The sequence below is a fragment of the Macaca fascicularis genome, chromosome 6, assembly GCF_037993035.2.
Source record: "Macaca fascicularis isolate 582-1 chromosome 6, T2T-MFA8v1.1".
Lineage (NCBI taxonomy): Eukaryota > Metazoa > Chordata > Mammalia > Primates > Cercopithecidae > Macaca > Macaca fascicularis.
In genome coordinates this window covers 15013531-15028231 of record NC_088380.1, presented here as the reverse complement: position 1 = coordinate 15028231, position 14701 = coordinate 15013531, and the positions used below count along the sequence as shown (strand labels likewise).

The 14701-nt window shown below is 44.9% G+C and overlaps 1 protein-coding gene across 5 annotated transcripts in view; it reads right to left on the bottom strand.

Moving 5' to 3' along the window:
• TRIO (trio Rho guanine nucleotide exchange factor) overlaps window positions 1-14701 on the bottom strand; it is a 366877-nt gene that overhangs the window by 138326 nt on the left and 213850 nt on the right. For all 5 annotated transcript variants that reach the window (XM_045394729.2, XM_045394733.3, XM_065546102.2 and 2 more), the window contains exons 12-18: window positions 11773-11942; window positions 10601-10775; window positions 6352-6547; window positions 5463-5629; window positions 3320-3439; window positions 1592-1783; window positions 971-1120 (exon numbers count right to left, since the gene is read on the bottom strand). In XM_045394729.2, coding sequence (XP_045250664.2) covers window positions 971-1120; window positions 1592-1783; window positions 3320-3439; window positions 5463-5629; window positions 6352-6547; window positions 10601-10775; window positions 11773-11942 — 1170 coding nt within the window. The remainder of the gene's footprint in view (window positions 1-970; window positions 1121-1591; window positions 1784-3319; window positions 3440-5462; window positions 5630-6351; window positions 6548-10600; window positions 10776-11772; window positions 11943-14701) is intronic.

Genomic DNA, 14701 nt, shown 5'->3' with positions numbered 1-14701 from the left:
AGGTAAGGAGGAAAAGTGACCACCACCCCTACTTTTAATGGGCCTGGGCGGTGATAACAAGCAGAGCCTCAGAATTTCTGTAAGAGCCCAAGAATGCAACACGGAACATTCAGCACCAAATGTTGCTAAATGTTTCAACTACTTTGAAAAATTTAACTGTTCCAAAGCACATCTGTGACCATGTATGACTAAACGTGACATACATAAAAATATGACAGAGCACTGTAGGCCCAACTACTAGGGAGGCTGAAGTGGGAGGATGGCTTAAGCCCAGGATTGCACCACTGCACTCTAGCCTGGGTGACAGAGTGAGACCCTTTTTCTGAATTAAAAAAAAAAAAAAAACAACCAAAAAAAAAGAAAAAGCAGTCTTGAAAAATTCCTCATTTAAAGCTTTTCAGAGAGAAAACTCCCAGCCTGGTCTGCATGTGACACACTTGTCTTGTCAGAAGCGTTTCCTGAGTAGGTATCAGTGACTGCCACCCCAAGCCGTGTGGCGTTTGCACCGTGTCTCCTCCATGCCACACTTAAACCTCTTCTGAGATGCAATCTTCGTTCCCTCTGAAGGGAATGAAGAGGCTGAGTTTCCAAAGGAAGATTATTTTAAGCTACATTTGTATTGTTTTTCACCAAATCAACCGATTTGGTTGATTAATCAATCAACAGAGCGATTGATTAATCGCTCTGTCTCCAGAATCACTTGGTATTGTGACTTCCAACCAATCCTTATTCATACAGATTTTCAGCTATTTCCCTGTGAAAACTAGAAAGACAGGGCAATCGCATATGAAAAAGATGTTAAGGTTTTCTTTCTTCAGCTGACTTCTCACTGACGCGATACTGACCTTGTTACATTCCACAGCAGGCAAGAGCTATGGGGCACGCTCCCTTAGGAAGCGATGACTGTGCCACGCGCGCCTGGCAGGCAGGAAGCCTCTGCTGGGTGCACTGTCCACAGCACTGCCCCTACCTTAAGGAACGCCTCCTTCTGCTCCAGGTGCTTGCTGATCATCGGTGTCACGTGGTCTGTCTCGGAGTTTGGGCCCAGCTTATCCGCCCCGCCACACCAGTCTTCTTCTCTCTTGTACTCCTGTTCCAGGCTCTCGAGGACGCTGCAGACCTATAAGCAGGAAAAGTTTGAGGCTCAGACTTGGCATCTGCCATTGCCGACTGGTATCTCTGGAAAGCCCTTTCAGTCGGGCTCTGGGGATGAGATGCTGTCAGGAAAATGACATAGGAGGGAGCCATGGGCTCTATCTGGCTGGAGAACAACTACAGGGTCAAAAGCAGGCAGACCTTTCAGAGCAAGAACAAAACCAAAGCAAATATCCTGTCTCTCTCTGATGTGTTTCAGGTCATATGTTTAAATGACAAGAAGAGCGGTGTCTTCTCAGCTACTTTCTAGCTTATTATTCTTTGACATCTAAGGTATACAGGAATAATTTTAACTCCAGAAAGCCCTTTCCCTGCTGGACTTGCAACTGATTGGTTCAATAATGACTGACATGTTAACAATGATTGAGTTGTCCCAAGAAATTAAGCTCAAAATAAAGTATCAGTGGAGAGTTCAAGGGAGGGAACCTCTCCCGACCTGCTCTGAGGTTTTGTAGAAAGCGACAGAGGCATTGACGAGCTTGAGGCGATCTTCCATCTTGAGCATGAGCTGCTGCCAGTGAGACGCCACCTTCTCGGCGCAGTCCCGGATCATGTCCATATCGTAGTGGTTGGCCTGTAGCATGGCTTCTGCCTTCTGCTGCACCTGCAGCGCACTCTGATGTGTTTTCTAGAGACAGACAAAAAAAGGGAAGCCTTATTTGCCAGTGTCCCCACTGACTAGAAAGCAACCAGGATGGCTACAGTTACTCTGTTCTTGATGATTTTGTGGAAATACCTTCAGTTAATACTCACTAGGACGCTTCTAAAAGCACAACAGACAGTTTAGGAAAAAAGGTTTTATGCCCAGGAACAACTAGGTCTATGTTTAAATTAGCTAAACGAAGGATGAAATTCATCAGGACCTCCCAGAACGGGTCTCAGTTGCAGGGTTCTTGGTCTGAAAAATAGCAGGAAAGACCCTTAACAGCCAAAGAAGCAGTTGAAATGTTCCAAGTTTATTATTCCTATTGATCCTTCTCATAATAGCTGCTGGAAGCAAATGAACAAGTAGAGAAAAGGTGGCCAGAGTGAACGTCTTTTATTTTCACTTGCAACTTTAACTTTGGACTCCAGTGAAAAGCTTTCAAGAACTATTGATTTTAAAAAGGAAAGGAAAAACAAATAAAAAGCTAAGAATGAAACAACTGTGTTCTCTGGAGGTCCATGTCATCTGATAAATCTATACAAATAGCATGGCAAATGCAGTAAGATTTTGCTCATCTGTCCTCACTAGAAGAGCCAGGACGGGCTGAGAAGTCAGCTTCTCTCCAGTGAGGCCGTAGAGCCAAGGGAGGGGGTGGTCAGGGAGAGCACAGGTCTCTGAGGATACAAGATTTTTTTTAAACAATAGCAAAACCTTTCATTTCACCTGAAAAAGTACAAATGATCCCATAAAACACTATATACAATATATTTTAATCCTTTACCCAGACACAGTGATTTATTACTTGCAATTTAATTACTAGAAATCCCTTGGCACAGTATACAGATGCCCAGAGTTTGCACCTCACGAAGAGCTGTTAATGCACGTCCAATGGCATCAAGCAGTTGACAATAAATTAATCTAGGGAATAAATTAGTGGCAACTTCTATAGCTTCCTTCTCTGGCTGACAACATGTGAGCAGAGGAGGGGAGATAACATTTCTGTAATCAAATGTTTTTTCCTTTGACATTACCTCACCACTACTAATCAGAACCATTACCCATGTGCCCTACCCGTACCAAAAAAATAAAAATCATTAGTCCACATGCTGACAGTGAATTGGATCAGGCCTGGAATTAGCCTAAGTCATTTTGCTACAGTTGTGGCATACAGACCCTTGTTAAGGTGAACAAGGCTGCTTTTAAGCAGGAATCTGAGGAGTTCTGCTGTCGGCATTGTTTACGGACTGATAGTGAATTCATGATATACACCTGGTCTTGGTGAGCTCTCTGCTTGGTTGAGGTTGGTAACATAGGAGAAACATACTTATGAGACCAGAAAGATATTAGAAAACCTCAGCTGAGACTGCAATGTGGGCTCCTTGGTTCTGAGCTGTTCCAGATCAGAGAAAGTGCATCTTGCCAGGACCCCTACAATAGGAGAACAGGAACCCCCTGGATTCAGGATGTTTGTCCTGAGGAACGAAAGAGCCAAAGCACAGAGAGGCCCAGCGCCCTTACCTCAATGGCATGCTGGAACTGCTCGTGCTCTCGTTGGAGCTGCTCTGCCTCTTGTAACGAGCTGGCTGTGATAAGTCCGGCATTTAACATGGACTCTCCGTTGCGGATCCAACCCAGCACCTGAAACATTACACAGGGTAACTCCAAGCAGCGGACTTTCCAGAGAATCCTGTGGACCATCAGGGGTGAGATATGAGCGTGCAAGGTGGTCCAGCTGCTCCTGGTAGGTACAAAGCACTGATGGCTTCATCATCCTCCTGGCAACAGCCTGATGTTCTTCCATGGTACCTGATTGCAAGTGCTGCATCTTTTTAATTAGTTCTGTTATTTTTAGTAGCAAATGGGAAATGAAAAGGTGGAGGGTCCAGTGGATTGTTGATACTAGTCCACAAGCCAGAATAGATTAAGGGCTACATTTTAGAAAACCTACTGACACCAAGAATTCCTTGATAATCAAGAAAAGCATTTTTCATTCTCTTTCAGCATTTTTAGGACTGAAAAACTGGCAACTGCTTGAAAAGTGTGAACTAATTTATTTCACGAACTAATTTTCCAATTTACCTGCAGTGTTGAATGGCATAATAAAAAAGGTATGAATAACACCATGCTACAATGATCAGGTTCAAACCATGAGCTTCTCAACTGCACACACACTCAGAGGAAGTAAATTCTGACAGTGGAAACCACAGATTGTGGGAGGTCTTCTGGATAGTTGGATGTGGAAGAGACCTCAAGTAACCTATATAATACCTATTGCCCTCTCGCTTACTTAGCACAGAAGTACTTTTATTGTCTAAGCCCTCTCCCAAAGTTGGGGCTTTACTTAGAAAAACTCCAACTAAGTAAAACCCCAACTTTGAGAGAGGGCTTAAACAATAAAACCACTTCTGTGGCTGGGGTTTTCTAAGTAAAACCCCAACTTTGGAAGAGGACTTAAACAATAAAACCACTTCTCAGCTCCTGTTACAGCTTGGCTACAGCAATGTACAAGTCTAGCCAATGAAAGCAAAGCAGGAATCTCTGGGGAACTTTATGAAAATATTTCTTTTGTGATAGAGGGGCTGCCTCTTTCTCATTATGTGTTCCCCTTCCTGATAATTTGGGATATGGAAGTGATGGCTGGAGCTATAACACCCACTTGGCAACCAGAAGGGAAAGGCCGCCCATCACCAAGATTTCAGCCTAATGTACCACGGGAGCACTAAATGCAGACCAGCTATCTTCTATATCCTGACTTGTCACATGGGGAAAACACCTTTTCAAAGCCACTATTTTTTAGTCTCTGTTATAGGCAAAGGCAAATCCTAAGGGATACATTTATTTATTCCGTTATTTCTTAAATTGTTTTGTGTTTTTGCAAGAAGGAGCACTTTGTTAGCAGGTCACAACACTTGTTTATATGTAAAAATACCCACGCTACAGATGGCATGTGGGAGACCAAAAGGTGCTCTTTTCAACAGTTCTGACTGAAGAGTCTACCTGCCCCAGTGTGAGTGTCACCTACTTCTGCACCACCTCCTGCTCATGGTCCAGAGGCATCTTAAGTCCCCTCCAACCAAACTCACTTTCTGTTTGCTTTCTCTGCATCTTTCAGGGCACCATAAACTTTTCTCTCCCTCCATCAAGCCAGTTAATAAAATGTCATATCCACGCATAGAATCCCACTGGTACTGAGCCAAAAGCAATCCCTTCCCCATGTTCTATTTTCACTTTGTCATGCCATCAGGATGTGGTAATACGGTATCCTGATAACACAAGAAATGACCCAGGCATACGGAGTCTGAGAAACAATCCAGATCCTAACAGTACTGGGCAGAAAAAGTCATATAAGAGGCAATATGCTCAGGCTTTCAAGCAAGAGACAGACTATCAATATTGAAAGAAACCAAGGGCTGTTACCTTCTAGTGCTGCCCGTGCTGGGTGTACAGCCAGCCAGTCATCCTGGCCACTGGCTCCCTTTTCACACATTAGGGATGGCTGTAATGGGGGTGTGTGTATGTGCGCATTATCTTATATATCAAGACAGCTGTGTTCTGAGCGGGCACAATCCTCCCCAATGCTACAGGTCAGAATTTCCAGGAAGTTGATGAGATATCAAACGTCTGTAGCGCAGCCTCCCCAAGCATCCAGTCGCTTGCTCACCTGTTTCACTTCTGCCTGCAGGTGGCGAAGCTGCACGCACTGCTCCAGGTGTTTCCGATGCTGCTCGGCAGCTAAATCCAATTCCTGCTGTTTTTCATGAAGAAACTCCAGCAGGTCCTGGACCCGAGTTGCCATATCTACATCTCTATCGCAAAGCAGCTCCACGCCTGTGGACATTAAAGGGAGACCCTAGAATTCAGCTAGCACTTCAACCTTCTGTTCTCAAAGGGCGGATGGCACAAAATCTGCTTTTGTGAATGATCTGCCCAGCTAGGGGCCAAGCCATTATGCTGAAGGGCAAGTTCAAGGAGGGTAATGTGTGTCAAAGGATGTACAGGCAATCAATCCACGTCCACATCCCATCCATTTCTACTCCCACACTGATAACTAGGAAAGTGCAGCATTCTTTAGAAATGAGCGAATTTCAGGGTTTTTTTGTTGTTATCCTCATTACATGCAGTTTCCTCTTTAGTAAGCATTTAATTTGTGTGAAATGAATAATGCAATATGCAGGTTGTTGCTAAGTTTCTAATACAATTCTGAACCTATAGTGACATCTGCTGGTAAAATATAAACTAATAAAATAAAGAATGCGAAAATGTTTTCCTGGGATTTATAGTTCATTCACAGAGATACAACATGTCATTGTGTAAAATTAAAGTTCATGATACTTAAAAATAGTATGTGAGAATATCATGGGTGAGTACTCTAACCATGTTAAATGTGACTGTATAACATAAAAATGCAAAACATTCTTTTAAAGAACAGGTATCTAGAATACCTATATCGTAGGAACTAACAAAATGTGCAGTCATCCCACTGAAATAAACTGAATTGCCATGAGGACATGAAGAAATCACAACGGACACAGATGGAATGAGCCTCTTACCAGAGGCCTGGACCTCATTGACATACTGCAGAAGATCCTGCCCTTGGTGGATGACGTCAAAAGTCAAGTTGTTCATGGTCAAGGCTTTGTCTGCGTGGTGCTGGAGGCGCTGCTCTGCGATCGTGAGATCTTCGGTGTCGAAGTCATTCATTTGCTGAGAAAGCTCATCATTCCAAGACTCGAGGTCTGAGATAATCTGAAAGAGGAAGGTATTTAAGATCAAGACAAAAAATAAATACACGCAGCCACCTCTCACTCTGTACCAAGTAAGGAAGAGTGTCTCTCTGTCAAAGAACAGAGACGTCAAACACTTAAGATGCATGACTTCAGTGGTATACAGATCACACCTCAATAAAGCTGTTTAAATAAATTAAACATAAACAAACAAACAAACAAACAAACAAACAAATAAATAAATGGACACAGAAGCCAGATGAAGGGGTTCCCACTGGCCAAAGATACCAAAAGAGAAGATAAATAAATTACTGAAACTACGTAAAATATATTGTATATACAAAAATCCATTACTATTCCTAATGGTGTTCAAAAATAATAAGAGAAGCTAAAAGTCAAAAAAAAAAAAAAAAAAAAAAAAAAAGAAAGAAAAGAAAAAGTATTTGGTTTCTACTAGAAGTAGACAGTAAATTGGCTAGGGGTGGTGGCTCATGCCTAGAGTCCCAGCACTTTGGGAGGCCAAGGTGGGAGGATCACTTGAGGTCAGGAGTTCAAGAACAGCTTGGCCAACATGGCAAAACCCCATCTCTACCAAAAAATACAAAAGTTAGCTGGACGTGGTGGCATGCGCCTGTAGTCCCAGCTACTTGGGAGGCTGACATAGGGGGATAGTTTGAACCTGGGAGGCGGAGGTCGCAGTGAGCTGAGATGGCACCATTACACTCCAGCATGGGCAACAGAGTAAAACCCTCTCTCAAAAAAAAAAAAAAAAAAAAAAGTAGATAGAAAACCAATCATTATCCTAAATATTGGCACTTAACTAAAAGATAAAAGAATATTTTATAATGAAGAATTCCTTTTTATAGATGAATCTAGCTATTAAATGCAGAAAGAATAATAAAATTGGAAAATTGTTTTCACATTCTCACAAGCAATGATCATCAGCACATAGTGAACCACTGTGAGAAAAAGGCTGAGGGGATTTAACCACAGAAGGCTCAGCATGACGGTGCCTGAACCGGCCTCAGGATCCCCAAGGAAGTGGGATTAGACAGGCCCAGCCTTCGCATGGGGAACTACGATGCACCACCTCGGAAAGACTCTTGCACAACAACAGAACTAGAATCAGGTCTTTGCATCTAACTTCTAAGTTTAGAGGAAACACCAGGGAAACTAAAAGTTACACAACCTAAAATAATACAAGTGAACAAACACTGAATGTGGGATCTGGTTCCTTTGACAACCGATCTAGTTATTCTAGCAAATGATGGCATAAAAAAAAGAGGAGGAGGACAAAAGAGAGACAATTCTAGATTAAGAAATTGACCATTAAACACAAGAGCCAACTTCACGTGCCTCCTAATTGAGGCACCCACGTCAATCTGAACATGCTGGGAGTTGATGACAATAAGAAATGACTGTTAAATTGGGGAGATGTTTAGTTGATTGTGGGGATGTAAGAAAATAGCCTCATCTTTTAGAAAAGCCATTAGAAGTGAAAGAATAAGCTGGCAATGATTTTCTCTAGAACACTATAGCACAGCAATAACCAAAGAAGGTTAACCAGGCTGGTAAAATCATGCTGAATTTGTGGGACAGGCACACGGTAGTTCCATTGTACTGCCATCTGTACTTTTGTATAGCTTTGAAGACATTCATTCATTCATTCATTCATTCATTCATTCATTCATTCAGAGATGGAGTTTCACTCGTCACCAAGGCTGGAGTGCAATGGCGCAATCTCCCCTTACTGCAACCTCCGCCTCTGGGGTTCAAGCAATTCTCCTGTCTCAGTCTCCCGAGTAGCTAAGATTACATGCCCCTGCCACCACGCCTGACTAATTTTTGTATTTTTAGTAGAGACGGGGTTTCACTATGTTGACCAGGCTGGTCTCGAACTCCTAACCTCAGGTGATCCGCCCGCCTCGGCCTCCCAAAGTGCTAGGATTACAGGCGTGAGCCACCACATCCGGTCATAATAAACTTTAAAACATAACTCCATACTCCTATGGGCCATCAGATGTGGCATCTTCCTGGATAAGAGAGGAAACCCGGCCAAAGCCTAAACTGCTCAGATCTTCATTTTTCAGGATTAAAGAGAACAGAGCTTCTCAGGCTGTGATCTTGTAGCAGCTTCTGAACCATATCTGAAGCTGGCCTGAGACTGGGCTGCAGGTACAGCTTCCTCTATTCAGGATGCACTCCCCCAGGCTCTGGCACGCTGGCTCTATCTAGGACACTTGTAATTTTGTGGCCTTGCTGGGGGAAAAATGTATGTTTTTGTTTCCTGATCTGGTTCAATGAAACTGGGAGTACTTTCATATACTTACAATAAATACAACTTTTTTAATATTAAAAATTTTTTTTCTCTTTAAAATAGTATGAAGATAAATGAATCAATTTTTTTTTTTCAAGTATCAAAATGTCCTGGAAGAAAAACTGCAACTAATGCTTCTGGTTGGTTTGTGTTTCCTAGTTGAAAATATTCCATATGCAGCTAAGTTTTACAAAAGTGAGTCCTTTGAAGTCAGAGAGGGGAGTGGACCTGGCTGGTCTCCCCTTTAGTCTGTGCTGCTACCTTGGGGAGGCCACGGCAGGCCCTCACTGGGCAGAGGCCAGCGTGCAGGTGGCTCTTCTCTGCATAGCTCCACGTGGATCTAAAGGTCAAGACTCTGAGAGCACCTGAGCAGGTTTCACCAAGCCACGTGTTTAGGGTTTGACTCCTTTTTTGTTATTCACTAATGATGAGCATGAGCAGAGCCAAAAAGGTCTGTTGTTGTTCATGAAAACAGTGCTGGAGATTTAGACAAGTGGCCAAGCAAAGGCATCCAAGAGAGTCCTGCGCAGGGCTGACTTGGTCCTTGCACCACAAACCAAAACCACTCCCCAGGGCAGGCCTATAGACAGGCCCAGGGGAAGTCACACGGCCCACTACGGGCAGAAGGTCCTTCCTGTGCCGAGGTGATTGAGGGCAGGCTACGCACAGCCCTGCCATCCCCAGCCTGAGTGGCAAGGACTGCTGATGAGTTCTAAACCAGAGACGAGAAATAAATATTAAGGGGGTGTGCTCTGCAGGTGTCTATCAGCAGTCACAGAGGAACCACCGGGCAGCCCAGAGGTATGTGGAGGAGGCCTTTGGGCCGTCACAGCCACCAGCTGCATGAAGCGGCCAGACTCCAGGACAGCAGGCTCACCCGCGGAGGGGAGCTTTGGCTCCTTTCGTCATGTCCCCAGGTAAATTCGCACTCACGCGACTAGACTGACTTCTGCTCGCACGGTGTCAAAAAAGCAAGCTCCTCCTAAGCACAGAACCCAGAACCACTCTCTTTGTGTTGAAGAAAGATAAAAGACACCTGTAACTTCTTTCTCCTGTTCACATATAAGGTGCAGAAGTCCATGTTTAGGTAAGAACTATGGATAATCTGAGAACACCTCTTTGGGGGGAAATTGGGTTTTCTATTATCTAAAATGCTATGACCACAAGTCAGGATTATTCCCACTCTGGGAGAGAGAAGGGCAAGAGAGAGAAAGACGGAAAGAGAAAGGGAGGAAGCAAGGAAGAGAGAAGGTAGGAGAGAGTGAAGGTGGGGAGAGAGAGAAAAGGGGAAGGTGAGGACAGGAGGAGAGGGGCAAGGATGAGAAGACGAAAGGGAGGAAGAGAGGGAGGGCTGCTGCCTGAAGCTGATGACTGTGCCTAAGCTGAGGACAAGGGAGTGCTGTGTGCGACCCAATCAAGGTTTAAACACCCCAAGACTGAGAGAAAGCTGTGCTGGCTTCCTTCGGTTCTGCTCAGTGCTTGCTGTGCTCTGCTCCTGCCACGCGAGCTGCCTGCTCTACTGTTTCCAACGTTAGGGCCCAGGGTTGAGCATCCCCTGGCCTCCCAGGGATGATCCAATTCCAGCCTCCAGGAACCCTCTCTCCCTCCCGGACCCCTCCTGGTGCAGAGGCTGGGGGTGTGGGTGAGGACACAGGACCTGAGCGGGGCAGAGACAAGAGGGCACTGGTGCTGTGGAGGAAGCCAGGGCTCCCACAGGCAGGCAGGCAGGCAGGCAGGCGCCGGCCACGGGACACTCACGTCGATGGCGTCCCTCTCGAAGATCCGCAGCTGCAGGAAGAGCTCCAGTTTGATCTTGCGCTCCTGGAAGAGCTCCTCCATCTGCGACTGCGCCTCATCCAGCTGCTGCAGCACCGTCTCAATGTGGTTGATGGAGCTGTTGTGGGGGGTCTTGTTACTGGAGATGGCAGAGTCCCTGCGAGAGCGCACAGAGGAACAGGAATTGGATGAGAAAGTCACACATTGTTAGACACCAGATCCGGCCACGCAGATCTTCAGGGGAAGAAAGCTGGCAGGAAGCTGCACTGCTTGTCTCAGAAAATGGAATGGGCTGCTCGCCTGCAAAACAATATTAGGCTTCCTCCTCGGAGCAATCCTGCTGAATGTGAGGATACACTGAAGAATTTCTCTGGCATTTTCTGAAATCACTCTGTAAGAAGGCTAATAATTATAGAAAATCACTTTAGAGTTGTATTTTTAGCCACTTTTCTTGTTAAGTAAAAAACGGATGATACCTGGTTAGTATAAATGACAGAATCATATTGGACATGAGAGGTTAACCTTTAATGCAATCAATTAAGCCTTTATTAAGTAACCGCCTCCTGCCTCTCCCAGCAAAAGTGAACGTCATGTAAAGTTATCAGTCAACGACTTGAGAAACTGTCCTGAGTGATACAGTAGGGGGTTAAATGGTCCCCCTGACCCAATAAAAAAAAATCTGCTTCCAGAGGAAACAAAACCAACCCTGGCTCTGCCTCCATATCCTGCTTTGAAGAGCACTTGGGGGTGGGTGTCTGCCCCTTGCAGGCCTGGCTGAATCTGGACGTTGGGAGGTGAATACTTCTGTCCTCTAGACCGGCCTGAGGGCGCAGTCCTCGGAGGCTCACATTCATCTCGTTTATAAAGAAGTGTCAATAATTACTAGTTGGATGTTAAGAGAAAATATTACAATTAAATTATGTGGCGTATTAGTCGACGTTATAACGAAAACTATTATGAAGTTAAACTGTAAGGAAGGAGGGAAAAGAAAAGAGAGAAGAGAGCCATTTCTCTCCTTTGTCTTCACGACGCTGCTTGCTCTGCACTGAGCTGGACAGAGAAGCAGAGCTGACTGCCCACAAGAGTAAAAGGGGAAGGGGAGTCACTGGCAGGGCTTCAGAATCCGTTTGGACCAGGAGAGGGGTGAGGCCCACCTGAGCTGCTGGATGAGGTCCTCCCCTTCCTTGATCACGTTGACAGTCACCTGCAGGGTGGTCTGCTGCTGCTGGCCGAAGCGCTTGATGAGGTCCTGCACGGCCTCCACCGACTCGGCATACACGTCGTCCAGCAGCTCCTTCTGCAGCTCCTCCAGCCACGTCCACAGCTGGGGAAGGGGAGAGGTGGGTGAGGCCGGCCGGCCTGGCTGCACCACCAGGTGGGCCGCACGGTGTCCAAGTGGCCCCAGCGGAGTCTGTGTGTGACTTGCCCTGGGAGGAGACTGGTGACAGACCGCTCCCAGAGGGAAGGAAGGAAGGACAGGAGGGAGGGGCATCCAGTCCCACTGCCAGCGGAACACATGCACAACAAAAGCAGCATGCCACCGCCGCAGGGAGGAAAATAAACAGGCGGGCAGCACTGTCACAAAAGAGAAAAAGGAAAGGGAAGGGAAACTGCTCTTTCCCATTCTCCTGAGGCTCAATCCAGAGTGTGGTGGAAATAAGAAAAGACCCTCAGTCCACAGAAACCTCTGCTGACATAAGACACCTTCTCTGACATGTCTCAGGCTCTTACGTAGCAGGTGGACACTTTTATTTCAAGTTTTCATTATTAAACCACTGATTTCCCCCGGAAGCACACAGAAGGAAGTGCACAATGTGGTGAAAGGAATTCACCACCGAGCCTGGCCGGGGACCAGGGTGTGGAGCTAGGGAGGTGACGGCACCAGCCCAGGCCCCGCAGTCAGGCTGCCAACAGTTCGGGCCTTTGACGGAAAGAGTGTGCACGCCGAAAAGACGCAGACACCTCCACTGCCACCACCATAAAACGGGCTGCTGGAGACCTAGGTGAGCAAAGACACCCTGGAACGAGAGTGGCAAGAACGGCTCTGGGCCTGGTGGGAGCCGAGGAGCACAGCCTACTTCCTGCAAGTCCATTAACTCCTGCAGATCTCTGGGGTACTATTCATGGAACCGAAAAAGACAATTAATTACACTAAGCAGGCCCTGGTGGCTTGGCAGCGGTTTGGATGTGGAGAAAATGCTTTCAGCCTCCTCAGGGACTAAGAGTCAGCTCACACATCTTCTGTATGTCTAGTGAGAACAGCCAGCTCAGCTGGCGAGATGGGGCAAGTCGGGACCTCCCGCTTGACACCCTGTCCAATGCCTGCTGCCTCGAGGCTCGTAAGTCAAAACTGTATGTGCAGAAAGAAACTGTGTGTGCCTGTGGTGTTCTGTTTCCAAGCCAAGCTTTTTATAAAACGGCTTTACTGAGGACTAACTGACGTACTATAAGCTGCACAAATGTAAAGTGTCCAGTGTGAGTTCTGACATTTGTCTATGCCCAGTTCACCGTGAGCCTCTCCCTCATCCCAAAGCTGGCTGATGCCCTCTGTCCCGCTCCCTCCCTGGCACTCACCTGCTCTCAGCCGCTGGAGATTACCCTGCATTTTCTAAAATAATTTCTAGAACTGGACTGGGACAGTATGTACTTTTTTTTTTTTTCTGTCCAGCTTCTTTCATTCAGCATTATTACCCTGAGATTTATCCACACTACTGTGTGTATCGAGGGTTCATTCCTTTTCGCTGTCGAATAGCAGTCCCTGTATGTATGAAACCACAGTTTATCCCTTCATCTGCTGGTGGACATCTGGGTTATTTCCAGTTTGGAGCCACTACAAATAAAGCTGCTATAAACATTTGGGCACAGCCTCTGTATGAACTTACGATTTCCTTTCTTTTAGATAAATATCTAGGTGTAGAATGGCTGGATCATATGGTAGGTGTATGCTTAACTTCCTAATAAACTGTCAAGTTTTTCCAAAGCGGTGTATCATTTTTACCTTCCCACCAGCAGTGTATGAGAGTTTCAATTCCTCCACTTCCTCACCAATAACTGATGTGGTCAGTCTTTTTAACTTAAGCCATTCTAAATGAGTGGTATATCTCACTATGGTTTCAATTTGCAATTCCCTAATTATTAATGATGGCAAACCCAAGCTAAGCTTTTAAGTGTTCTTTTGCTGTCAAACATATCTTTAAAAACACACTATTACCAAATGACTTTGTTTCTCTGAAATATGCATAGAGACTTCCATTTGTAACAAAGAAAATCTTAGTATCAATTACACACTACAATTTGTTCCCTGAGCAATATTTATATATCTAAAATATACTTTTATTGTTATCTGCAAGTCAATACACATTCAAAATACAGCAGGCCAATTTTAAAGTAAGAAAAGTGCTGGCAAAGAAATTATTTTTCAGTCCTGTTACTCAGTGTCCTAAGAATTAATTTTACTGAAAACATTAAAGTAAATAAAACATTTGTTCACTTTTCTCATATTATCCACCCTATTTTTTGTGTCTAAGTTATCAAATTTCATATAGTTCAAGAATTTTAATCAATGGGGTTTTAGAGATAGGCCAGTTCAAAATTTTCATTCTCTAGATTAAGGAAGAGAAGCCCCAGGTGATGAAGTGCTATGCCCGAAAGCTGGTATCAGAAAGAATACTTCGCCAGAGTTGGCATCAATATTTAATTCCACATGAAAATGCCACTCATCAACTCACCAAATACGAACTGATGCCCTGCACCATCTATAAAGGGTCTATAATCAATAAGATGCTTTCTTGTTCCTTTGTTTTCCTCTAAATTCTCATGAACATGGCAGCTGCATTTATAAACAGGAAAGATCATGGCATGAAGGACTCTCCCAATTTGCACTAACATTTCCCATGAAAAACATTCTAAGTTGCTAAGTCACATGGTATAGTAGTAACAGTATTATAAGACTTAGAGTAAGGCGATCTGGATTTAGGAAATGCTTTACGAAGCATTAGCTGTGTGACCTAAGAGATCACTTAATTTCTCAAGAAACTCGGTTTGCTAAAACAGGGATCCTAGGAATGCCAATGCCACCTCAGG